Raw genomic sequence first — 27394 nt, forward strand, 5'->3', positions numbered from 1 at the left:
ATTATTATTATTATTATTATTATTATTATTATTATTATTATTAATTTTATTTTATTTTTTTAAGATTAAAATGTGCACTTCACAAATTTATATTTTCAGCACTTTGCTGTAACATAAAACATTTACTTTTGCTCTTTGCAGCTGACCAGCATCCATTGTTGTTTACCTTTTTATACAATTTTTATATTATTATTTACTTATATATATTTAGTTAACATGTACAAAGCAGTTTGCAGTTTACGTTTCCCCCTAAACAACACAAATTAAGTTCTTACAGAAATACACGTAAACAGTGATGAAGAAAAAAAAGAGATAGAGAAAAAAAGAAGGAATGACTGTGTGTAGCAGAGAACTAGAAGAGTTACAATAAAAAAAAAAGATACACAAGTCTGTACTTAATGGGTCAAACGCCATTCTCTCAAGCATCTATCCAATTTGCTGCTCTTAAGTCTTAAAATAGTTAAATTTTCTAGAATTAAAATTTAATGTATCACACTGTACTTAGTGTCAATGGATACAGCCATTTTGGAAGATTTTTTTTTTTTGCAACCAGCAACATCAATGCATAAGCTTTTGAAAACTCAAGAAGTCGAGGTGACATCCTGCCCAGAAAGCAGAAGTCAATCTTGAATTTTTCAACTTTTTCTTCATACTACCTCTGATTGACATGTAATATTTTTTAATCTCAGAGCAATCCCAAATCATATGACAGAGGTTTGCTCCCTCAGTCTCAGTCCCACATGTTCTCCAGCAGGCTGTGTCTCTTCCAGGAGTGCCAAAGTGTTGGTGTAATAAAACATCCAACCCTGTTTCTCCAGTTAAACTCATGCCAGACAGTATCTTTTGCTTTTAGTACAAATGCTGTTGATAACTCACAAAGCCTTAAAAAAACTGAAATATCCCTTTCAACAAGGTCAACAATGTAAAATTTCCAGGCCTGTATCATTTCTGTGAAAAGAACCTGAATGATTTGGGGCCACTGCCTCTATGAAATTCTCTGCACGTCCCTGCTCGTAAACATGGACGTCAGGATGCGTTGCATGTATGAGAAAAGTTTTAAATGAAGGACAGTTATAAACGTTACTACTTGAATGCTACTTGGGTGTCTATTGCTGGGTAATTAAGATAAAAATGCCATCTAAGAATATAAATATCTATAATTTAACAGATGCAACTGTGAATATAAGCTAATCAAGTGCTGATGGTAAAATCTTTGGAGTTATGAAGAAGCTTTTGGGTTATTAAAGAAGACACAGAATGACAAACTGCTCTCTACTTCTTACTCCTCAATCAGTGCATACTCCAGTGTTTACATTGCCAGCTTATCAAAGGTATCAGATAAAAACCGCACGCTAATAAAGTGTGGAGTACATGTACGTAAGTGTGTGTGTTAGTGCGTGCAGGAAGTAGCGTGCATGTGTGAAGAGGGAGTCAGACATGCTGACTGACAGAAGAAAGAGGATTTTCTGTCTGTTGAGGGTAATCCTGTCCCCTTCTCTCTCTCCCTCCCTCTGATCAGATCTCCTCTCCTCAGTCTGCTCTCACTCTCTGGACGAAGCTTCAGGAACTCACAGGCCCTTTGCTGCCTCCTCCCTTCAGACCAACTTCAGGTGAGTGATGGACTCTCCCCTTGAGCTCTCAGCTTCTCTCCTGCTTCTGGTTTCCCTTAGAGCAGTGTCCTAACTGTTATAGTGGCATCTTAGAGTTTACAGACCAGAGACTCACCCTCTTTTAAAACAGAGGAACATTCTGGTACTGCTGTTAAATCATGCTGCCATCTGATGTTTTTGTTCTTTCACATTGCTTTGTTGGAGGACACTTAAACTCACACAGTATCGCCTACACAGCAGCCTCCTGCATTAGGGCCTCTTAATCTGCTTGATATTAAAGGAGCAGCTACACGTGAACACTTCCCTTTAATTCACACCTTTTTCCAGCTCCAGAATTTTCTACTAACACCTAACTCTGACTGAAACATCTTGCAGTGACATCCTTTAAAAACCTTGAAATTAGACCCATTCATTCTGTTAAACACATGGTGCAGTGTGTCTTTAATTAGTGCACGTCAGTTCAAAAGGTAAAGCTACCCCTCCTTACTTTCCCTCTTTAATTAATCTCATAATCCCTGATGAGAATCCAAGTAATCCAACCTTTTTCCACCCTTTTCACCCAACCTTCTGTCAGCACTGAACAAATCCTCTTCTGCCTCCAACCCCACACACGCCGCTTACTTCCATTCCCCCTTTTTAGCTCCTTCTGCTTTCTGAGTGTGTTTTTTTTTGTAGCAGATTACTGAGTTTCTCCTTTATTTAGTGTTTCCCTTTGACATAAAGTCCAACATTCATCTGACTCCTTCTGGCCATGTGCCCTGGATCATACTCTCTCTGTGTTGTGTAATTTAGCCGATGATGTATCTGTTGATGCCAGCTCTTAGCTCCTCGTACTGCTTAACCCTGTTAACTGCTACTATCAATACTCAGTGTGAGTGTGAGTGACACACATTATTAAGAAGGAAAAAGAGCTAGCATTGATATTATGGGTAATATGCAAAATGTAGAAACATCTGATAGGAATGCTGTAATATCAGCAGGTCGTATCACATTAATTTCTCACTTTTTTATCTTTCATGCTGTATAACTTAGAAACGCTGTGATGCCCAGTCTCTCAAAGCACAAATTATCTGATCACCTGAGCTGGTGGCTTTCTAGTTTGACCAAACACAAGGCTCCTGTCTGTCCCAGGATTAATCTCATCACAGACAGTAAGAGTATCTCTTAGTTATTGGGTATTTGATAGCACCCTCATTAGACTCTCTGCTGTGAAGATGTGAGTCAGCTCATCATAAAACTCACGCTGCGACCCATGTATTAAGGATGCATTGGGGAGGAGGAGCAGATATACTGTTGTCTGCATTGCTTCTCTCTGTACTGCCAGTTTTCCAGACTCTGGCCTGGCCCGTGAGTGCACATGCAAAGTGTTTGCAGCAAGGCTAGCTGGGCAGAGAGCCAGGAGAAGTTAAAAGTAAAGTAATGAAACAGTACAACAAAGCGAGTGTAGGGATACTCACAGGTTTATGATTTCAAACTTCAGATCTCCTCTGTGCCAGTGGACGGTCTGGTTTGATGGTCTACTCTCCAATAATCTAAATGTTGTCTCAGATACTGTGGTTGGTAAGGTTCAGGTTTGCATCAGTCTCCTTGAAAACTGTGTAAAAAGACAAAAAAGTGTAACAAACACAGACTACCTCTTGCTCAGTTTGCACGTATTGCATTCATTTTTGGCACAGTTTGAAATTCTATCTGCACTCTCCACTGGCTTTAACTGCATTACTTGTTGTATATTTTGTATAACTGTACAAACTATTATACTTATCTAAATTTTTCTTGGCTATTTTTTTTTTTTTTTTTTTTTTACATTTTTTATCGGAATTCATTGTGGACATCAAAGAAAGAACTTCATTGTAAAGAGAAACATGTTTCTGTGTACTCTGCACATCAACACAGACAAAAACATCAACGACTGCCCTCTCCGCACACTGGAAGAACTGCACCATTCCCTCTGCCCCTGGAAGGCAGGAAAAAAACTCAGGACCCCTCTCATCCCAGACACCTCATGTTTAATCTGTTTCCTAATATCAATACCTCATTTGTCTTAATTTAATTACAATATAAAAATCACCTCTGTGTCATCAATGCACCTGAACACGGCAGCTTTTTTGCACTTTACACTGTTTGCACTGACTGAAGGGCTTTTGCAATTATGTTGCACTTGTTGCAATGACAAATAAAACTCTATTCTATTCTATTCTATTCTATTCTATTCTATTCTATTCTATTCTATTCTATTCTATTCTATGACAATGAACACTTTGAGATTTAAAAAAATATCTCATTTTCAACCTTATTTTAAAATAAGAGGATTTGGATTGGAGGCTGACTGATAGCATCAATTAGACTTGTAAACATAATAAACACGTTGTATGTTTTTTCCTTTTTTATTTTTATTTTTCTTTTCATTTTCTTCTTCTAAAAAATTGAATCAGATCAGCTAAGGGTGATTGAAAACACACCTTCTCTGTGACTTCTCACCAGGAAACAACTCACCTCACCACCTCAACACCTTACCATGGCGAATTCATTCACTCGTATGGTGTCCGGCCGTAACACCGCAGCAGTTTTGGCCAGCATTGGAGCCGGCACTCTGGCAACTGGATACCTCCTCAACGACAGCGCTGCTGCAGCTGAGAGGAAGATTCTCTACCCACCCAGGTACAAATCATGCATCACTGAAGGTCACTTGCCACAGGTATACAGACTCAGGACCAGGAATGGGTACCTTTCACATTTGTATATATATATATATATATATATATATATATATATATATATATATATATATATATATACATATATATATATATATATATATATATATATATATATATATATATATATATATATATATATATATATATATATATATATATATATATATATATACATATATATATATATATATATATATATATATATATATATATATATATATATATATATATATATATATATATATCTTTTATATTTAACCTTTAAATGCTGTGTTCATGTCCACCATGGAAAATCTCCTCTTCCACTCCCTCACAGTCACAAGGATGCATTTAGGCACCTAAACATGGTACCTTTTGATTTAATGTGAATTGGTACCTGATACTTTTGACAGAATTCCATTGGTACCTATAAAAGTACCTGATTCAGTACCCATCCCTACTCAGGATGCTGTTTCATGGGGTTTCATAGTGAGCATCCATAACCACCAGACCTTATCTAGATTATAAAAAACAACACAATAGCTCATAAGAAACTTTTTTTTTACAACAATTCATATCAACATTAACTCATAAGCTACCAAAATTGTTTTCCTCAAATTGGTTCAATAATGTCTCTGTCATTTATTGAAGCAATAAAATGTTTTATTTACAAAATACTTGGTCTGTCTGGTCTCTGGGTACAGTCGAACTGGTGGCAAAACAAGTTCATCCAAAGTTGTCCCTGACTCTCCACAGCGCTGACTACCCAGACCTGAGGAAACACAACAACTGCATGGCATCGGCCTTGACCCCAAAGATTTATGCTACTCTGAGAGACAAGACTACCCCCAACAACTGGACCCTGGACCAGTGCATCCAGACTGGGGTGGACAACCCAGGTCATCCCTTCATCAAGACTGTGGGCATGGTGGCTGGAGACGAGGAAACCTACGAGGTTGGAGGTGATGTTCGATGTGTGAGCTGTGATGTGACCAAACCTGGGATTTTAAAAACTGGGTGTTTGATTTTTCTCAGGTGTTTGCTGAGCTCTTTGATCCAGTCATCAAGGATAGACACAATGGATATGACCCACGCACGATGAAGCATCCTACCGACCTGGATGCTTCCAAGGTAGCAAAAGCTTTTCAGTCTATCACTCCTGGATCTGCCCTATGTTAACCTCACTGACACAGAAGCCATTCTCACCACTTACTTCAAGACATATTTGACAGTCTAACAAAATATTTAGCAGCTAAACCAGAGCTACCACTGGACAACAGCCATCCACTATACATTACCATAATTTCATTGCATACTAGCATCAGCTCAAGTATGAACTGTACATTAATGTGACCCTGCAAGTGCAACATATTCTGTGCACAAGTAAATATCAAGTGTGCACAAAAAAAATATGTTGTGTGCAGAAGATAGGCAAGCAGATACAAGCATGTACACACAAAACTAGTTCTCATACAACATAGGCTTACCCCAAGATAATATATTGTTTTCAAAGGATAGGTGTATTTTTATCCACAATATAAGGATCTGTCATGGGGAGGGGGGTGGTATCTTTTGCCCACAAGAGAAACACTTTTTCCAACAAGAAAATATATGAGCCCCATGGAGAAGCTTCCTGTCTTTTCAGATGCTGATTAATGGTGAAGATAACAACTGCCTTATTCCCCTCCTCAGATCACCTCAGGCATGTTTGATGAGCGCTATGTGTTATCCAGCCGTGTCCGTACTGGCCGCAGCATCCGTGGACTGAGTCTCCCCCCTGCATGCACGCGCTCTGAACGCCGTGAGGTGGAGCGTGTGGTTGTGACAGCGCTGGCCGGCCTAAAGGGAGACCTGGCCGGTCGCTACTACAGCCTGGGAGAGATGACTGAGAGGGAGCAGCAGCAGCTGATTGACGTAAGTACACAATCAAACCCTAAACAATGACATTACCTCTTCTTTTTATTTATTCATTGATTACTTTATCATCTAACGTCCTCCTTGGTTATGCTGTCCCCTCAATGGTCAACCAGGAGCACTTCCTGTTTGATAAACCTGTGTCACCTCTGCTAACAGCAGCTGGGATGGCCAGAGATTGGCCTGATGCTAGAGGGATCTGGTAAGACAGAGAAAAAGTAGCTCAGAAGTTCTGTGAACGCTGTAGTTACATGGTAGATTTTGTGAAGTGCTTGGTAGTAAAACCAGTAAAGGATCAACTCTTTACTTTGTAGCTATCACTAGAGATTGGTGTGTGCCAGGGGCGGCTGTGATTTACTTTTGGGAGACATTAATCTCATCAGTGATGCGCAAAATTCTTGCTTTTTCCCATCACCAACTGCAGCACCTATTTCTTTTTCTTTATATCAGTGTAAAGATGTTTTTTGTTTCAGTCAGGCAATTAAGAAGGTGAACGCAGACATGACATCTTGATATGTATTTTATGCTCTATATATCACTGACAGTATTTCAAAATTACTGCTTGTTGCCTCTGGTTAAACTGGCAGGTTTTTTTTTTGTAGTTTTCAAACACAACTTTATCTTATCTTGTTTTTTGGACAGCTGGCCGACAGTACAAGTCTCCACTTCCCTTCCACCTACCTACCTGTGCATTTCTAACCCTTGTCAGGCCTTGTCAGACAAAAGGTGTTCATCTGTTGAATGAAATGTAGTGTGTTCCTACCTTTCTTTGCTGTGTTAGGCATAACAATGAGAAGAACTTCTTAATCTGGATCAATGAGGAGGATCACACCAGGGTGATATCCATGGAGAAAGGAGGGAACATGAAGAGAGTGTTTGAAAGGTTCTGCAGAGGTCTGAAACAAGTGAGTTAAATAATGTGTCCATACATTTATCTTAATGCAATATGAAATGATTGAAGCGTAATAACCAAATACACAACAGGGATAAAAGTAGGTCATGAGATTGATTAAAAGTCTTCTCTTATATCTTTTAGGTCGAGCACCTAATCCAGGAGCGAGGTTGGGAGTTCATGTGGAATGAGCACCTGGGTTATATCCTCACCTGCCCCTCTAATCTGGGCACTGGACTGAGGGCTGGTGTTCACGTTCGCCTCCCCCAGCTCAGCAAGGTAAGGCAGAAATCATGCTTCCTGTTCACCCTAAGCTCAAGAATACTCCTTCTCTCCTGATTTGTAGTTCTTACATCTGAAAGTGATTTAATTTGTGTGTTTTTGCTGTAAAAGGACCCTCGCTTCAAGAAGATCCTGGATAATCTGAGGCTACAGAAAAGGGGCACAGGTGGTGTTGACACAGCTGCTACTGGAGACACCTTTGACATCTCCAACCTGGACCGTCTGGGCAAGTCAGAGGTAAACACCTGAAAAGCAAGGCTGCGGTAGAAGTGGAAATGAGCAGCAAGCACAGAAAGACAGAGCAGAGCAACAGGTGTCGGCTGTGAAACTGACACCCCCTGCTGCTCTGTAATCTGTAATCCAGGCAGGATGGGGTGTGCCAGTTAAGGCTAAAAGACTTCTCTCTGCTCAGCTGAGCCTTTCACGCTGCACTTCCTCACGGGCTGTGATGACCTCCAACAGGTTCCACTAATGAAAGGCTGTTAAAGGTGAAAGTTGGTTAAGGCCAGAGTTGTTGTTGTAGTGGTGTGGGTCTGCCAGCAACAGCCAGGTGGAGACGGACCTGTCTGAAAGGCTTAACACAGGGAGGAACAATGTTTGTGTTAACCTCGCCAAGTTTGCCGTAATAGTACTGGCAGTAGTAGTAAGTAAATAGCACAGACTGTAATTCCAATTTAAGAGCGAACATCGGTCGTTTTCACGCCCTTAGGTTGAAAGGAATCACTCATTTCATGAACTAAATTCAACTTTGCATTCCTAAACCTCAGGAAAAGTTTTTCTTCATTTATCATGACCACAGCCGATTGTTTGTAGAGATATAAACTCAAGTGTTATCAATATGTACACTTTGATTTTGTGATTTATGACACTTACCCTGTTTATCCACAGGTGGAGCTGGTTCAGCTGGTGATTGACGGAGTGAACTACCTCATCGAGTGTGAGAAGAGACTGGAGAGAGGACAGGACATCAAGATCCCCGCACCCATCCCTCAGTTTAGGAAGTAAAGACCAAATCCGCAGGAAATCCTTGAACAAAGCATCTACTCCAACTGCTATTTAGACTTTCTTTATTGATTTTCACAACATGTATAGTGCTGTACTGAGATGCTGTATGAAATAAGTATACTGCAATTCTATAACAATAAAGGCCTGCAATGAATGAAGTTTGACTACAGATGGGTGTTTTAAATTGATTACTGCCTGATTATTTTACTCCAGTATTTGCTGTAAATGATAAAATCTTGATTCTATTTGGTCAAAGCCCTATACCAATGGTGATTCATTTTGGACCCCCCCAAAAAAATAACACTCCAGGGACAACCTGTTATCATACGTCTAACTATATCAATCTGGAAAATGTTCGGCACATTTCACCTTTACTTGCTGAAACAGTGGTAAAAGCCATAGATTCTGAGAGTCAGGAAAATACAGGGTAAAGATATGTAAGAAGTAGAGCAACATCCTGTCCTATAATCCAGACAACAGGAGCAGAGCTGGTAAGAGCAGCTCAGTAACTGAACAGTAAAGTAAATAATAAAAATGAACAAAAAGTTAGTTTGTAGCTGGTTTAAATATCCCCACTGACTGAAGTTACTCTCAGTAGAAGCTTATGTTTGAGCATGTGAACTGAAAATTTTAAATTTGTTTTGTAAAGAGGCTATAAAGAACAGATTTTCAGGGATGAATTACACACTTTGAAATCTGACAGACTTATTTTTCATCTTTATAAAAATAAATCATTTAAATCAGTCAAATCATTTTTTTTGTGTCAGCCTGTTGATGGTTTTAAGCAGGATGATGTAAAGTGAGCTTCATGTCAGGGTCTTCCTTACCCCTGCTGAACAACCTAACTGCTCAAAAAACATTATGCCTGGTATAAATTAATCTAGAAAGATGCTTCATGATCTTATGGAAAATATCCGGTTTGACCTTCAACTCTCTCAAATGGATTAGCTGAACAAACAAACAGCTTGAGGCCAAAAGATTGTGACTTTTTTTTATTTTGGTAGAAAGCTAGATTTTATCTTCCACCTTCGATCATCATACTACAGATGGGGTTAAGGGCAGTGCTGTGCACATAATTTTTTAGGGGCACGGGCACCCAAAAGAGCAATTTAGTTTGTTTTGCCAAACAGGGAGGCTCTTTGGCACACGTTTTGGATCCCAAGAGTGTGTTTTTCAAAATTTGGGCCAAGAGGACAGGGACCACTCCACCTAACCCACCTCTGTGCACACAACTGGTTAAGGGGTTAGCAAACCCATCCATCCATCCATTTTCTTAACTGCTTATCCTGTTCAGGGTTGCAGGTGGCTGGAGCCTATCCCAGCTGTCATTGGGCGAGAGGCGAGGTACACCCTGGACTGGTCGCCAGTCAATCACAGGGCTGACAAAGAGAAAAACAACCATTCACGCACACACTCATACCTGGAGACACTTTAGAGTGACCAATTAACCTGGTGAGCATGTTTTTGGACTGTGGGAGGAAGCCGGGGCACCCGGAGAAAAACCCACGCATGCACGGGGAGAACATGCAAACTCCACACAGAAAAGCCCACCAGCCAAGCGGGGAGTTGAACTGGTGACCTTCTTGCCGTGAGGCTGCAGTGCTAACTGTTGCACCACTGTGCAACAGTTAGTTTGACCTTGGCCTTCAAATCTCTCAAATGGATTAATTGAACAAACAAACAGTTTGAGGCCAAAAGATTGGGACTTTTTTTATTTTGGTAGAAAGCTAGATTTTATCTTCCACCTTCGATCATCATACTACAGATGGGGTTAAGGGCAGTGCTGTGCAGAGAATTTTTTAGGGGCACGGGCAAAAAGAGGGCAATTATCAGACCACCCTCTGTGCACACCACTGGTTAAGGGGTTAGGAAACACAAAAGAAATGTAAACAATGCTGGTGATTGGTTAAAATCCCATGACAGGTCTTCATTTTGAACAGGAAAAAACAAGGCTAGGACAGCCAGATTACATAAATCATATTAAATCTACTTAATCCAATCTACATATTAAATCTAATATAAATAATTCTGTAACAAAATATATCCAATAAAAGATGGGGGCTAAGGGATTAATGAGCATGAAACTGTTAAGTGAGCAGACCAATGTCCAACAAGCCAACCTACAGAGCTACATCTTTCTGACACACAAAAGAAAGGAGAACTTAAAGCCAGACTTGGCCTCACACAGCTCTGCTGGTCTCCTCTCTTCCTCAGACAGAGATGTTGTTTTCAGGCCATGGCACACTGCCAGGCTTAATAAGATGAAGCTATATTAAACAGCAATGCCAGGACCTTCCAACACTGTAACAAAGAGCTCAGTCATTCACAGTGAGTAACAAAGACGTCCATAGATAAAGTGAATGTGAGGGGGGAAAAACATCACATTGTCACAACTGAGCTAAAATGGCACCAGGACAGAAATAGAGCCTAAAAAGAAGAGCTCCTGCTAACAGCTGGTGGTTCACCTGGGATTCACCTGGCACCTACACAAGACCTTAATCCAGGGGTGAAGGGCCAAGCTCATTACTTACAGACACCAGACAGGCCAAACAGTAGTGGCTGGTTAATTCTGTGACATATACACAGTTTCATCTGATTTTGCATGCTTAGGTGAAAGGAAGTGGGTATTATACTTTATAAATAAAGACAGCCTGACATGAGAAATTAGTGTAGCAATTATTTGAGTAAAAGTCCTCCTAAATCCTGCTGCTTTGAGGATGATTCTGAGTCACTCTGTATCTTTTTTTTTTTTTTTTCTGGCAGCAGATTAATGACGTAGATCTATTAATGCTATTAGAGATCTACAGTAAAGAGCTTGTGTGTGTGTGTGTGTGTGTGTGTGTGTGTGTGTGTGTGTGTGTGTGTGTGTGTGTGTGTGTGTGTGTGTGTGTGTGTGTGTGTGTGTGTGTGTGTTAGTAAAGAAATCATGCTGCAATTATCTCCTGAATGAGGCTGTTATTTATTTAACAGAAGCCAAAATTAGATTTCCAGAGCAGTGAAAGTGAATATTCAGATCACATTTCACGCACAATCGACTGTTTTTCTGGGATTGTTCACAACTAGGGGTGTATCATCAGTGTATACAAAACACTTTTTAAAGCCCGAAAGATCATTGCAAGGCTCACTTTTTAGTGAAAAAGCAATGTTTACTGCTGAATTAATAATCTTATTACAGCATTTACAGACCTCATGATTGCGCCGTCTGATCTGTTCCTTAACTCCTTTCACATATTTAATATTAAAATGATGCAACATTTTCCTCTGTTTCTGCTCTTGCTGCAAATTTGATAACTGAGAAATGCATGAGGAGTGATATGTGCAACAGAGCAGATGCCGTTGGTGTCACGTGTTATGCCGGGGACCAGTGTAATGGAGCGAAGGGGGACTGGAGTCTTTATCCCTCTCCTTCTAGCAGCTTTTGCAATTGTCATTACAACCATCATCTAAAGCTTAACATCCTAAGTCCCTCATTTTTGCCTTTAAGAGATCTGGATCCATTGTGCAATCTATAGGGAGCAGAAGTTTAGAGGAAAAATTTTGTTACAGATTCAGATTCAGACAACTTTAATTATCCCACAAGGGGTAATTCATTTGTAGCTTCTCAGTGTATATGCATTCATACAGTCAGTCAACAACATAAATAAATAAATAATAATCAAGGAAACATATTTAAGCTGGCATGGGACAGATAGAGATGTTGGACATTATATTATAAGTAGCCTACAAATGCAAATCATAGAGCAAGATAAAAACGAGTTAAAATAAGATAAGAAAAAGATAAGAAAAAAATGATCTATGTAAAAACTTTAAAAACAATGAGAAAGCAGATAAGACAAAAAATAAATAACATCCTAAAGAAATAGTCATTTAAAGTGGGTGCAGTCTGTATTTAGGAGCTTAATAGCAGAGGGAATGAAGGACTTTGAGTAGTGATTAGTTTTCCTTTGGGCCACATTATAAGATCTGCCTGAAGGCATAAGAGAAAATTTATTTGATAGAACGTGATCTGGTTGGCTGATAATTATCTTTGCTTTTTGGGCTACTCGTTCCTTCCAGATTGTGCCCAGGTTCCTTTGGTTCTTTGGCTGTGGTGCAGTGTTGATGTTAAGAATAATATTTGGTAATCTTGAAGATGCATATACAAAAAGTAAAACCACTGTTTGCAGCACTCTTTTATCATAGTTACTTATACGTATACTTTAAGGTGTAACAGATCATGTAAACGTTGGAAAACATGAAAGTGTCACATTAATTGATAAAACTATGTGACAAAGTAAAAATGTAGTTCCTTGAAATACTTGTGACCTGATCATATTGTATTTTATGTGTTCTAAATGTAACTTTAACAAGCAAACAAGTGTGTCCTTTCACCATTTGAGGGGGGGGGGGGGGGGGGGGGGGGCATAAAAACAAAGCAAGAACTTATTCATTAAGAGAAAATGTAGCTGATTTGTTTTCATTGATTCTGCAAGCTAGTTGGAGCTGTGGATTTCAAATTGAATCCACAGTGATTATTTTAAAAAATGTAAAAGTAAATAGTATCCAAAAATATAAATAAATAAATAGAAAAAAAAACAATCAGAAAGTTGGAACATAGAAACTTTGCAAACAATCCAAAAAGAACATACAAACAAACTGTTAAATCATCGATGTAAACACTTCAACTGGTGCATCTTGATGCGTGTAGTTACTTAAAGCAGGCAGTAGAGGGCAGTGTAGGAGAACCAAGAGAATATCAGAAAGAAAGCGCGAAACAGGTCGAAGAAAAAAATACTAACAGCTACAAAAGACGGGGGGAGTGTACAAACCGAAACATGTCATATTTGGTAACAGTGAGTGTGATTTTATGGTGTGACTGAAAAAGAAGTCACAGTAGAGAAATCATTGAGTGACCTGCTGTGCACTCTGAGAGAGCAGAGCCTGATCACACTCAGCAGACTGTGAGCTCTGATGTCAATTCAAGGAGGTTTGTAACTCACTACATGCCAGTAAACTTTGGTCCCTTTGTTTTTAAGACAAGCATGAAGTAAAACGCTGTCTTCAAAATAAAGGTAAAATAAATCATCTTTGTCTCTAAGGGGCATGAAGAGTTTCAACAAGCTCTCTTGTGATTGTACATCACATACATGTTTTAAAAGCTATAAATCAAAACATAAAAACATATTTTACAGTGCATCCAAAATGCAGGGTGCAAACTTTGCGCTGTATGTAATCAACTGTGATGCATTTGCCCCGGGGTCAGTGGCAGATGTTAACTTGTGAAGTAGAATGATTTAATGCTCTTCAAAGAGGCATAGCAGCAGATCTAAGCTACCATAAAACTGGGAGCCTAATGTTGAGCAATGGGTGAAGCATGCTGAAACAATTAATGTGCCTTTCTGCAGGTTGCTCAAGCTTCTAACTTTTGCCAAGATTTCAGGTGAAAGGATCTCAGAGCCTGGCTGCACTCACATTTGAAAACCATGGCAAGAAGTAATCCCTGCTTTAACAGATTAGATTAATAAAAGCTTATCTGTTTGCTGTGGACTGCCAAAATAAGTGTCATCAGCACTGATTGATGGATCACTGCTGATAGAAAAGGCTCATTCAGCCACTTCACAGCCAAAAACATTACTAGGCCAGACTGAACTTCTAATTTCGACACATAAGTGGGCACAGCGACAAAATAATGAGTAAAAACAGACAGTATTCAAAATATTGAGGTAGCATTCTTCTGGATCGGGTGCAGCCCTGAAATACCTAACTATGATTGGCTGATGGGGTGGCCAATCCAATTTCAAGGGCCATAACCACCTCTGACCACCTTTCTGGATGCATCCCTTTTGTGCTGCATAAAAACTTGTGAATTCTTCCCCCCCAACAAGTGACAGCCTCATTTCCAGAGACCACGATAAATGCATCAGAGAGTGTTAAAGACCGCTGTGCCTACTTTTACAAAACAAATAATCAGACTTTATCCCTTTCAGTGGCATCCAAAGTGTGTTTCATCGTCTAATGAAGACTGAAAATTGCAACACGTCGAGCGAAAAAAGACATCCGCTGGTTAATTGAATCATCACGGCTGAGCAGGTTTGAGATTAATTCCACGTAAGGAGAAGATCAAAAGCGAGCTGGTTGAAGGGATGTCGAGGGGGATAAGAGCGCTGAGGCTTGTGGGATAATCCCATTAAAGAGCTGCACATTTATTCACACTGAGGATCCACAAATGTACAGTATGTAAAGGATTAGGGCTAAACAGTCAGAGAGAGCGGGGTCACAGTCGAAACCTATTTTAGAACATCACACTGTGTTTTTCTAAAGACTTTAATTATGATTTTGAGCAATAATCAGCCACTATGAAATCTGCTTCAGAGTTTGCCACTGGAACAGATTGGATTATAAATATGTGGATTATAAATAAGAAAAAATGCATGAGTCATTGCTTATGTTGATTGCAAAGGACATATTTATACATTGGATTAAACATACACATTTACCTTGTATACAAGTACACACATCTTATTACTGGGTTCATCAATGACATCATCTTTGATCATAATGCAAACATTCGCTCCATTATTAGATGTATCTTTATTTTATTTTGGAGGTCAATGTTTCCATGCCTGAGTTATCATTCCTGTTCATTACCTACAGACGATCATTTCTGCATCTACTTTAGACCACATTTCCTGACTGGAGGAAGTAATGATCTTCAATGAGTAAAATGGATGGACCCTGCCCTGGCATAAGAGTAAAAGAAAGTTTCAACGATGGGAAAGAAAGAGGCTCATATATACAGAGTTCTTCAGAAATCAGGACATTTACAAAGATGCTTTATCATGCATGTCATATTTATTTTTAAATTGTCAGGGGCATATAAACAGGAGAGACAGCAGATGTGTAAAACCTCTTGATATAAACCAAGATCAGCAGAGAGAAGGTTTGAAATGATTGCTCCTGCCAAGAAAAGGAATGCATCACAGATTTTTTTCCTGACAAACTGTTCAAAGAAAACATTTAAATCCTTCTTTATCAATAGTTCTTCACATAAATACACTCTGATCAAAGCTTATATAATCAGACATTAGATAAAATATTTGGATTTGAAATTATTTAATGATGCTTTTTGTCACACTGTTTTATATACACTAAAATGAATAATGAATCAGTGTGTGTGAGTCTGTGTTTGTGTGTAAGTCCAAGTTAGAGTGTGAGTGGTCTTATTCCATAGTGCAGAAGTTATTCAGGCTGTTCTCAGGGGTCTTGGGCAGCTCATGTTGTTCCAGTAATCGGTACTGGAAGGAAACATGGTTGATATAGTTCCCACTGGACACCAGCCTCACCACCGAGTTATCACAACCAATCTTCATCTGAGCTGGAGGGCCAAGGAGAAAAAAAAAACACTGATGTGATGCTGTACACTGGGAAAAAGACAGAGCACTGTTGTTTTGTAGCTAGCTTTTATTTCTCCTTTCTAACAGTCCTAAATAACTATGCCACAATGACCTAAAAAAGGGACCATCTGAAAAGACACTGATTATTTCTATTATCCGAAGTACCTCTTAAGCCACTGTGGGGTATCGGGCTTAAGAAGACTTCGAAAAAAAAATTCATTTATAAGATTTGGTTTGAGTTGTAGGTTTGAGACGATTTTTTGTCAGTACTTACACACAAACAGGACAAAAATAGCTTGGAGCAACTTTTACCCGAGAGGGTACCAGAATCAACACAACTTTTTTTCAGTAGAGCATGTTACACAAATGTTTGCTTTGCCTATGTCAACTCCTCTTCAGGTGGCGACGTAGAGACAATAAAAATCACAGCGACAATAATAGTTTGGAGGCAAACATTGTACTTGATCCCAAACAATACTACACAGGACTTCCAATTTCATTTTATATATAGATTAAAAAAAAACAAACAGGAAAAAGGGGTAGCCACACAGGCGCACCACTTACCGAAATACGCCTGCTACATATTAAAAAACACCGTTATTAGTGGCTTGATCAGAGTCAGCCTGGAGGGGTAGGGCAAAAGTTTCTGTCAGAGAAAACAAAGTACAACCTCGCTTCCTGATTGGAAGCATATTCTGAGCTGGGAAGTGATGCCTCCGTACGTAAAACTCTAAGCAACAATATTTTCATTACAATTTGTTCAGAAATTAAACTTGAAAACAGAAGTCAGTTTGGGCTAAGAGAGGCAAATTACTGTGAGTTTAGGGAAAGCACAGTTTAAATAAATAAATAAAAATATAAAGAATGAATTTATATACATACATATTTTGGACACAATTCTAAAGAACCAAGTTTAATCAAACAAGTTTTCGATGAGGTTTTGAGACTCACCAAGTCCAGTGAGGGAGAAACAGAGGTCAGCTACAGGAAACATCTTCGAGGTGTCGACTCCATTTCCCCCGAGCAGCTCCACATAGTCACCTGACCCTGAACAGCCTGACCACACCTGAGAAACAATCAGCAAACTTGATGAGGGCGGATTAAACCAAAGGGTTTGCATATGCAGTTATTGTGTGTGGGTTTTGTAAGTTATCATGTGGAGTTTTACCACTAGAGGCACAATAGAGAAATATTTCCATGAGCAGATGCACGAATGTCACATGTTTGATTTCCAGTGGTCTTTTAATGTAGGATATTCAGGAATGTTCTCCAGTTTCACATCAATATTCATAAAAGAGTCCAAGCTCCCTTTTGCAGAGTCTTAAACCTGATACTCTTTGACCCAGATGAATATTATTCATGATATGAGCTAAAGGTTGCTCAAGGTTAAATTCCCTCTTCATCCTGTTTTCTATATTCTCCCGTATCACTTCATCTTTAATCAAATAAGATTATACAAAGCCGCAAGAGTGCCTTTGAAATTCCATTAGATGACTTTGGGAAACATGAAAGTTCCTTTTTAACATTCAGAAATGTCAGATTGTTGTAACTGACCCAGTTCTTACAGTTTTACATAATGTCAGCACCTGGCAGCTGGTGTGAAACTCTCTGCCAACATCTTCAGAGTGATTGTGTTTTCTTCTGTCTTTCATCACATTCTAATAACGAGCTTACGGCCATTTAGAGTATTTGGATTATTTCCATTTTAAATATAGATGAGGTTCATCTTATCTTTTGATCTGATTTTTTTCAAAGTCACATTTTAAAGTCAGTTTGCAGCTGTTGAAATCAGCTGCAAATCAGATATTAATCAGCTATGAAATGTTTCCTGTAATGGGCTAAACTTTTCACTAATAGTTACAAATTGTGTTTAGGGTAGTGGCAGAATATATACTGGCATTGCCAATAAACTCTGAAACTTTGATTGGTTTCTTAGTGTTGATTGCTTATTTTTTAAAACCAAGGCACAGGAAATGTAACATTAATTAAACATACTGTATGTTTGGACTTTTCACTGTTTATGTTAGCACAAACACAGTACTATGCAGGTGTATAACCTTTAAAATGTTAGATGTTTTAACCTGGAATGCCTATACATGTAATAGTCATCCCCTTTTTCCTCTGCTTTGGTCTCCTCCAGTTCTGGTTCTTGGTAGAAGGCAAGCCCTCCCAGTTGTTATGACTGTGAGCCATATTTGTTTACTTATTGTGCGGATGGAGGAGCGCTGCTTTGTTTTGTTCTTTTTTTGTCCTCTCTGTCCACCTCTTTCTCTCCTCCTCTTTTTCGTTCTCCTCTTTGCCGTTCTCCTCTAGGTGGGGCCTGTGATTGGCTGAGGGGTGTGGGAATGCACCAGCTACTGATTGGAAGAGGACGTGACATGGTGGAGAGCGATTGGCTGGAGTCTTGGGACGGGGTTTTCAAAGGGGGCTTCGGCAGTTTGGACGCCGGCCCTCCTGCCCCACCAGCGCCATTCATTTGAAGCAGTTTTCGAGTGTTGTGTATATGTGTGTGTGCTCTCTATGAGCATAGATTAATGGCTTCTTGTTGAATTTAGATTTTTGAAATAGCAGTCTCGGTAAGTAAGGCAGAACAGCGCGGGGAGGGGATCAGTTTTCTCCTGTCTTTGCGTTCAGGGAGTAGGATTCAAGTTTTGTACGTTTTCTTTTTACTTCAGAAATAATGAGGTATTTTGATTTATCAGTGATTTTGTTTGTCTCTTTGTTCCTTTGCTGTGTCTCCCTGAGGTAAACCAAGGGTAAAAAAAAACTTTAAAAATAATTAAATTTTAGTTCAAAGACTGCATCTTGATTCCGTTTCCTTTCTCTGTTCCTGTGTTGAGATGTTCTGGTGGTGAGACAGGAGAGGTCACTTTGTTATTTCTCAGTGTCCCCGGACTGGGTCATAACACAGTGACTGACTGTCTGCTTATTAAAGCTGATCAGATTGTGTACAATGGATTTCAAGAGCTGCAGCTTGCAAAAGAAATAACAATATGAGTGTTGGGTCTGAGATCACATAAATGATCTGAAACTGTTCATGAAGATATACAGAGCATAATCCTGTAAACATTTATCCCTATTCATTTACACTGGTTATTATAACAATGTTAATGATAGGTGCGTCAATGTTTTGACATGCACATTTCTCTGCCCTACATTTCAAACAAAGTCCATACACCAAGGAATAGTTTATAAGCCACATGTCAAACAACAAGTGCAGCTGTGGAGTAATATGATTTTGAAACAGTCTTGTAGCTAACTCAGTTAAGCTGCAGAAGTATTTTTGTTGGGGGTCACACTAGACAAATTGTACAACAGCTTTATGAGGGTATCACATTTGAGGTTGTGCGTCTGTACTGAGCATCAGGATGGTTGTGTTTATTTTCCACTCCAAGACTGAGGTCTTGTGCATTAGCCTGAATCACAGACCTGATGATAAACAGAACACGAGCACTCTTTCATGTGTGATGCTGCCTAAATAGCTGTAATGAGGAAACCGTGATCTCTCGCGCTCTGCTTTACACGAGAGTGTAGCTGTTATTGCAGCTCCATCACCACCACTGTGTGTGTGTTTGTGTGTGTATGTGTGTGTGTGTATAAACACACTCACAAACAAACAGGCGTTTTCACTTTGCCTCATGAGACATTTTCCTGTAAGTCTAATCAGATTGCGTAACACCTGTCAGAGCAGGAAACTACTGACCAAAGTCTCAGTGTGGGTCTGCTAACTGTCTGCCAAACAGAACATTGATTTTGGGTCGTTTTTCACAACCCTGAATTATTCAAATGACAATATTTTCAGGAATTCACTGCCTGGCTGAGATACACAAATGATGGAAAAACATATCAATGTAAAGAAAACATGGGCTAGTTTTAACAAGTTTGAAATGAAAGGTTTCCATCCTGAAGACTGATAAAACTCACGCGTCTGTACAGTGACATTAAATCTATATCTGAAACCAAGTCCAGGAACAAACAGCTCATCTGGTTTAGACTTCACACTGATAGTTCACAGACAGATAAGTCACAGGAGGACTTCTGAATGTCTTCTACTGGCTTTATGATAAGTTTATTGACTATTCTTTGAGCTAAAGGTAAAGTGATGCAACAGTCCATCACCATCATTAAAGCTGATTTTATTTCAAACACTGAAATATTTGTGTAAAGAACTCAGACTTAATTCTCACCTCCTATAACTCAAAAAAATTACCAAGGAGCATTTTTGATTTAGCCTCTTTTTCTGGAACAATTTCTTCATCACAGACACTACAAACCTGTGAACATATGATGATGAGGAGGAGTTAAAACCCCCAAATTAGAGGGCAACTCCGTTTTTTTGACACCTGGACCTTATTTATAGGTGTGTGCATGCTCAAATACTCACTCAGACAAACATTGTGCAGCTCGGAGTCCTTCAGAAGTTATTTAGATCGAACCGATTTTAGCCGCACTTAACAGGGGCCACAGCAAGGGAGCTTCAGGGCTGGACACAATCTCTGCAAAATCGCCAATTTCTGCTATATTTTTTCATCCATCGCCAGTGTTATCACAAACACACTCCTCTTCTGTTGCTATAGGCGAACACTGTCCACAAGCGCACCACAAGTTCGCATTGAGTCGTGGACGTGCTCCTGTTTGTTGTTCTCGAGCCAGCTCTTCGTCTCTCTCCCTCTGCATCCTTCTTTCATAGAGCTCTTCGTCCGTGTACTCAGGCTCAAACCGGTAAGGACAACTGTTAAACGTTTGTTTACCAGGTCAGCTCTGGTCAGCTGACCCACCTGAAGATGGTAGAAGAGCTGACTTTATGATAACACTGGCGATGGATGAAAAAATATAGCTGAATTGAGCGATTTTGCAGAGATTATGTCCCGCACTGAAGCTCCCTTGCCGTGGCCCCCGCTAAGTGCGGCTAAAATCGGTTGGATCTAAATAACTTCGGAAGGACTCCGCGGTGCACGATGTTTGTCTGAGTGAGTATATGAGCATGCACACACCTATAAATAAGGTCCAGGTGTCAAAAATATGACATCCTATCTGTAGCCATGCCAGGTGCTGTCTGATTGGTCAGTAGCCTTTTGTGAATGGCCAAAATAAATCAGAGGTATTGGCAGATTATCAGAGGTCTGGAACAGTTTTTGCTTTGGTTGGGTTCATGCTTTGGTGAATAGAACTCCGAAAGGAGGCTGAATGATGGTTATCATGAGCTAAAACTTCACTGAATTTGCAGAGGATTGTTGGCATGTATATGACGGCCTATTATCTCTTTCTTCAATATAGTTTGTCAAACACATCAAGTTTCGGGCCAACATAGCTAAACCTGTGATCACTGCCTCTTTAAAAAGCGTTTTCCTCAGACAGCAGGGGTGCCAAAGCATCTCACCTGTGGGCTGAGCTCATTGCTTTTGGCCTGCCCCAGGCTCAGCTCCGTCAACCTGATCTCCACTGGGTAGATAATGGAGAAGCTGCAGTTCCTGCGCTGGTGTGGCATCACCATGGTGAAGCTGCCCTCTGGACTCTGGGACATGATGTTACAGGCTTCACACATGCACACACACAGACACACACACACACACATACACATACACACAGAGAAGAGGAGAGGTTTCAAATTAACAGTTCCCCATCAGCAGAGAAACTCATTACTGACACCTCATGTCACAAATTGGACATAATCAAGGCTGACTGCAGGGAGGGGACACAATTAGGTCTGAGCATGGAAATCCAATCCCAGTTCTGATGACAGAGATAAGAAAATAATGAAATTTGAATTGATAACAGTATGGTAGACTAGACAGGCACCAACAGGAGTCGGAACACTTCAGTCCTGTGGGCGTGTTGTTCATTTAGAGACGTTTTCATGGAAAAGGAGCATGCTGATCAAAGCTGAGAAGAGGAGATATATCATGGAGAGTGGCTTGTTTTGCAAGTTTTGCAAGACTTTAAGATTGGATTCACAAAATTTAGTTACTGCATGTACTCTGTGTGTATCTCTATAAATTAAAGAGCATAAAACAATACAAATAAATGTTTCTGTCCTACTTCATCAGTTAAAAACATTTTTACTGTTGCTTATTCAGGGTAATCATGTATCAGAGAACAGAGATATGCATTTGTTTGTGCAGTTTAAACAATGGCCAGCAGCCAACAGTAAATATTTACAAAAAGCCTCACACACTGGCCTGAGATTTATGTGCAACAGCTCATCTATTCAAACACTCCTGTTTTGTGTTTGTGTCTTTGTCTCACAGCTACATGTTTCTTGACACACCGTTAAAAGCGTCTTTGTCATGCATCTGGAAAACAGGTGCATCTCTCTCATTCAATCCCAACCTGTCACTCTCTGCCTTGACTCATGCTCAGAATACCATACACCAGTGCTCCCTCTAATCTAATTTATATGCCAGGCCTTGGTCCTGAACATTTCTTGTTTGTTACTTGCTGTTCGATTGTTTTAGCCCTCAAGTGACAAAAACAGGCAACGGAACTCACGGAAAGGGTTGTGTAATTTTCTGACAGTGAGGATAAAGCTGGTGTCAGCGCTGTGGACACGGAAAAAGACCATGGCGACGTTTTGTGAGGAGCGGCTGGAAGCTCCTTGTCCTGAGGAGGAGCAGTAATCTGTGTAGCGCTGGTGTAAAGGGAGTGGGTGGTCCTGCCTGCTGGGGAACTTGTCTCCTTTCAGCACCCAGCCGTCAAACATCTGGAGGAGAAAGACATGAGATGAAGTAAAGCATGAAAACTTTTTATCTTTAAAATATTCAATGAAAACAACCCTGTTGTTACTTCTAAAAAGGGCCAAACATTAGGAATCCATTAACATACAAGCATTAGGTTAGCACAATTGGCACTATTTGTGAAGAAGAAGAATATTGGCTTAAAGAGGTTGATATGCTGAATAGTAACAAACTATATGTTAAAGAAGTTTTCTTATTCTTTGTGGGAAAATCTTTAGAATTTACCTAAATTTCACCCGTTAAAGATTGATGATATACGAAATAGCCAATTAAAGTACAAGAAAACAAACATATTCTGATCTTTTCTTTATTTTCCACTTAGCTTACTTATGAGATAAACTGCACTATGTGCTTAATATTCTGTTAGACTATTTTTAATCTACTCCACATTCACTTGATATTTCAGTATTTCTGTTGTTTTGCTCTCTGGGATAAATGTAGATGAAATGACATTTGCACTAGCCAATAGAGCTGAGTCTGAAACACACACAACAAACTTGCTTCGAGCTCCATTGAGTCATGAGGAAAACAAAAAAATGAGAGAAAGCATTTCATTACATGCAAAATTAGATTACGCCCCAGAGTGCAGGATGATTCTACAACATGTTTGTTTTCTAGTTTATGACAAACTCTGATAGATGGTAAAGATATCTACAGAGGAACGTTGATATTTGTAACTGCTAAATGAAACACTAGTCCATAAGAGAAACTGGAGACAAGAAATATATGGTTGAAAATGCAAGTATTTTGATTTCACAGGAGCGTAAAGTGTCTTTTCTGAGGATATTAATTTAACAAGATTTACAGCACAATTCACGCATTTGGCATCATTAATTAAAACCATAATCCAACATGAATTTCTATAAGTAGCCTGTAAATCTTCTTAATAGAAATGGTGTGTTCTATATAGAAATGAAAAACAAATATGTAGCTGTTTGGTTTGGCTAACATCTTCAAAACACAGAAGATCGATGCAGGCTACACCTATAATAATCCTATAAACTGAGTTAATATGGTAATATGCTAAAGTTAACCTGTCCCATCTTCTCACTGCTATTCCTGTCACCACTTTGGCCCACACAGCTCAAAACAAGGATGTAACTGGCAGGCTTGGCTTCATAACTAAAGCCTCCTCTTCCCACACTTGCTCAGGGTAATGTGACCAATGCAGAGAGGATCCAGTGTGGTGTTTGGCCCTAGCCCTTAAACGCTGCCTTAACCCTGTTTGGCTCCATTTTAATCAACGCTGTAAGATGAAACAGAATTCAGGGTTTAACTTCCTGTCTCCCACTTGTGGAGGGGCGTTGATGTAGTGTGGGTGCTGTTTTCGGTGAGTGAAGCCAACCTTGATGAAGTCCCCGGCGCTGCAGTCAATGTTGACGTCAGAGAGCTCCAGGCTGATGACCTCACTGGGTTCAGCGATGATGAAAATTGCGCAGGCCAGCTCGGCCTGAGACGCCACAAAGGTGAACTGGCCCTCAGTGGCTAACATGTCCAGACATCCTTAAAAACACAAAAAAAACAATGGTTACAATCAGACTTCCTCAGATTTTAAGTAAAGGGTAAACTTCATTGTGTAGTCTGTTGGCTTTTATCATGAATTAAAATGTTGACAACCAATTTACAAGGGTTGTATTTAGTATTTTTTTGCAGCTATGAGGAAAAAAAGTCGATTAAATAAAAAAACACCTTCAAAATGATTTGGGTGACAATCAAACATTCCCACTGATTAAATATAGACTTTTTGCATCTTTCAAAATTTGTGAAATGAAACAGCATGGGAGAAAAATATGTATAAAATTCAAAGGCAGATCTTAGCTTCGAGGTCAAAAGCAGGTTTTTTTTGTTTGTTTGTTTTTGTCTTTATAGACAAGGGACGCACACAAAAGACTTGGAGGTGTGTTGGTAATTATATTTATGTTCACCATCAAAGTAAATGTCAAAAACCTGAGTATCTAACTGGAAAGCTATGTTGTTTTTTTTTGTTTGTTTGTTTTTATAAGAGCTTTTCACTGTTTTTATGTAATAAGTTGTTGGTGAAAAACTTAATGGTTATGCTTAAGGCTCTTCTGCATGCAGTTAAAGTGTTATGATGACTTATCAGATTCTGATTAATTGATGTAGTGGTTACTGACTCATAATATGTGAAGGTAAAATGTGGTCAGTGCAGTAGCAGTGAACTCTATGTTCCACAAGTTTATCACTTAAATCCTGTTAAGTGTTTACTTGCTGTTAGCTAGGTCTTTTAAAGTGTTGTGCCCAGTCAGCTGCTGAATAAATCCCTCATCTGGTGCAGGACTTACTGAGAGGTCGGCGGAAAACAAAGTCCTCTGTTTCTCTCTTCTGGTCCAGACTGAGCAGAGTAAATAATCCATCTGAAGCTTCGATGTCCTGAGTGAAAACACGACAGAGATGAGCGTCAAATGTTAGCTTCCGACTCCACCGGCTGAAACTTTTAAGAGTGCAGGTTAACCTGCCCTTAAACCAAGGGAAAGTAGAATTATTGATTTACTTATAAAGAACTCACCTCAATGTATCGGCTGAGCCCCGTCCGTGATGAGAGGGAGATGAGGAAGAGGAGGATCTGTGCGCACTGACACACGGACATGATGAAGAGCGTCTCTCGGTGCTTTCTGAGGCTGAGGAGAATAACTGCGCTGCCTGAGAGCTGCCAGCTTTTATAGCAGCTCAGACACACAGGCAGGCCTACATGAGGGGGTCACTGAATACACACAGAGGAGAAATCATGTGAAAGCCTGTCAGTCATACTGAACCAGGACAATAATACACACTCAGCTGTGCTGTAGCAAATCATCACCAAGTAGCTTATCTGAGGAAGAAAGAAGATCTGACTTCAGGAAAAAATTATGTGTTGTATCATGAATTGTTACATTTCATACAAGAGAAATTAAGCTACCATGAGTTTGTAAATTTTAAAGATAATATATTTCTAATCCGGTCTATTAAGTTTTGTAAATATGTAATAATTTGACATATTTAGAGTTATACTGACTTTAGAACATGTAGGCAGAAACATAAACACAACTGGAAACTAGCATTTTCTTTATTGTAGATGAAAACTGCCATAAAGAATGCCTTATTTAACACAAATTAATTATAACACACACTCATAAGTGTCACTGAGTACTGTCCTTATTAGTATGAGTATTAAACCTGACCTCCAGCAGCCAGCAGTATTCCTTAGAGGAGCCAGTAAAAGATTCTTCCTCTGCTTTCAACAGCTTTTCAACACATGGATTAACTGGTCTTCGGCAAGTTACCTCATGTCAATTCACCCTGTTTTTTCTCAACTTCTGATTCAGTGCACTGATTATCATTATGTCAGCAAGATAATGTTTTTTCGAAAAGTTTGTCTTGTTTTTCTGGATACTGGATTTCTTTTGGCTGCGAGTAATACGCTGAAGATTGTTGGCATGTTCTCAAAGTGACTCGAGATAATGTTTGTTATGACTTGGATCTTTAACCTTTATGTAAACTGATTGATTTACTGGCTGATTGATGGGTAAGTCTAATCAAACTCAAGGGGGGAATAGATAAAAGGATCCCAACATTGTGTACAAAGCTTCCAAGTGTCTTTGCCAACACTTGCCTGATGATCTGAGATGAAAATGTTGTGTGTTCAATGAAAACTGTGGGATCTTTGTGATTCCTCTCTTCAGTTTGACTTTTAAGCAAGCTCTTGCAGACATTTTTATATGTGTTTACCCTTTATTGTGTTTGACACAGATAAATACAGATACCATGTTTCTTTACTTCCATTCAGGAGGGAAACACAGTTACAAGTTTCTTGGTCGCACACAAAGATATTCACGTTATCAAACCTGGAAAGTTTTCTTTAAGTAATGAAGTATTGGAATTTTTCTGTACTTATAATGGAGCTGTAAAAATTTTGTCTCAGGCAATACTTTATCTCTACCCACAGATGCATCCACAGCCAAAGACTTTTGGTATGGGGGTGTTCTGGTGCCATGTGCTGTCAAACCATAAAAGTCCACTTAAACTTCAGCTCTGATCGTACACAGAGATTCAATCCATGTTGAGCCCAATAGAAGGGGACTGTACTGGCTGTGATGCAATCCTGAAAGTGAAGCTCACAGTCTGATCTTAGACATCACCTCTTCATCTCAACCCCACCTTGCTTAAGGTGCCTGTCCAAAACAATGCAATGCCCAGTGACAACAAAGTTTTTCTTTTTTTCTTCAATGGCTGGCGACATAGGAAGCTGAGGAGGAAGCTGAGTGACGCACCGCCTGAGTCTTTAATGACAGCCTTCAAACAAAACACATAACTGTAGAGCCTTATTAATTGGGGAAGATATAGTTTGGCTGCTGTGATGTTATTTGGTTTGTAGTGACATACTCAAAATTAATTTAAGTTAGACTTCCTGTGTAACCATGTGTGCCTTTGTTAAAAGGTCAAACTCCGAGTAACTGAGTGTAAGAGATGATGATCATTCTGTCATCTTTTATTCTGAAATTCTGACCCACAATTATCCTCATCTAATAATATCTGACATTTTTCGTCTTCTGGTGCTGAAGGACTATGACGCCAAACACCAAACTACAAACCAAAACTGACAAAACGATGATGAATTTAATGAAACATAATTTCAGCTTGTTGTTGTCTCAAGCTGCTGACCTATTCAAGGTATGCTACTTTCATTAAACAGGAAGTATCCATTGCCATGCTGTGTGTCTTACAAAGTGTGAGTGTGTTGCGAAGATGTCACAACACATTAGACAGAGTCTCGCTATGTGTGTACTTGGATAATATTGATGACGGCAGAGGAAAAGAGAAATTAGCAAAATGCTACACATAGTGTGTGTCTCTGTGTGTGTGTGTTTGTGCCACAAGTGCTTTTCCCTCA

The 27394-nt window shown here is 39.4% G+C and overlaps 2 protein-coding genes across 2 annotated transcripts in view; one reads left to right on the top strand and one right to left on the bottom strand.

Annotated features, from left to right (window-relative positions):
- Positions 1-1567: 1567 nt before the first annotated feature.
- LOC141790253 (creatine kinase U-type, mitochondrial-like) lies at positions 1568-8408 on the top strand. The gene is made up of 10 exons (XM_074669992.1): positions 1568-1610; positions 4092-4268; positions 5063-5261; positions 5342-5437; positions 5999-6220; positions 6337-6422; positions 7002-7125; positions 7257-7391; positions 7506-7631; positions 8283-8408. The coding sequence occupies exons 2-10, from the start codon at positions 4126-4128 to the stop codon at positions 8397-8399; spliced, it is 1248 nt and encodes a 415-aa protein (XP_074526093.1). The 5' UTR covers positions 1568-1610; positions 4092-4125; the 3' UTR covers positions 8400-8408.
- Positions 8409-14895: 6487 nt separating this feature from the next.
- The window catches only part of LOC141789878 (corticotropin-releasing factor-binding protein-like), an 87146-nt gene continuing 74647 nt past the window's right edge, over positions 14896-27394 (bottom strand). The window contains exons 3-9 of the mRNA XM_074669386.1: positions 25034-25228; positions 24810-24897; positions 23852-24009; positions 22262-22472; positions 21153-21307; positions 16724-16838; positions 14896-15753 (exon numbers count right to left, since the gene is read on the bottom strand). Of these exons, the coding sequence (XP_074525487.1) occupies positions 15599-15753; positions 16724-16838; positions 21153-21307; positions 22262-22472; positions 23852-24009; positions 24810-24897; positions 25034-25114 (963 nt within the window). The 5' untranslated portion in view covers positions 25115-25228 and the 3' untranslated portion in view covers positions 14896-15598. The remainder of the gene's footprint in view (positions 15754-16723; positions 16839-21152; positions 21308-22261; positions 22473-23851; positions 24010-24809; positions 24898-25033; positions 25229-27394) is intronic.

The sequence above is a fragment of the Halichoeres trimaculatus genome, unplaced genomic scaffold (genome assembly GCF_033239565.1).
Source record: "Halichoeres trimaculatus isolate MK-OKI-2021-1 unplaced genomic scaffold, fHalTri1.1 fHalTri1_scaffold_5, whole genome shotgun sequence".
Lineage (NCBI taxonomy): Eukaryota > Metazoa > Chordata > Actinopteri > Labriformes > Labridae > Halichoeres > Halichoeres trimaculatus.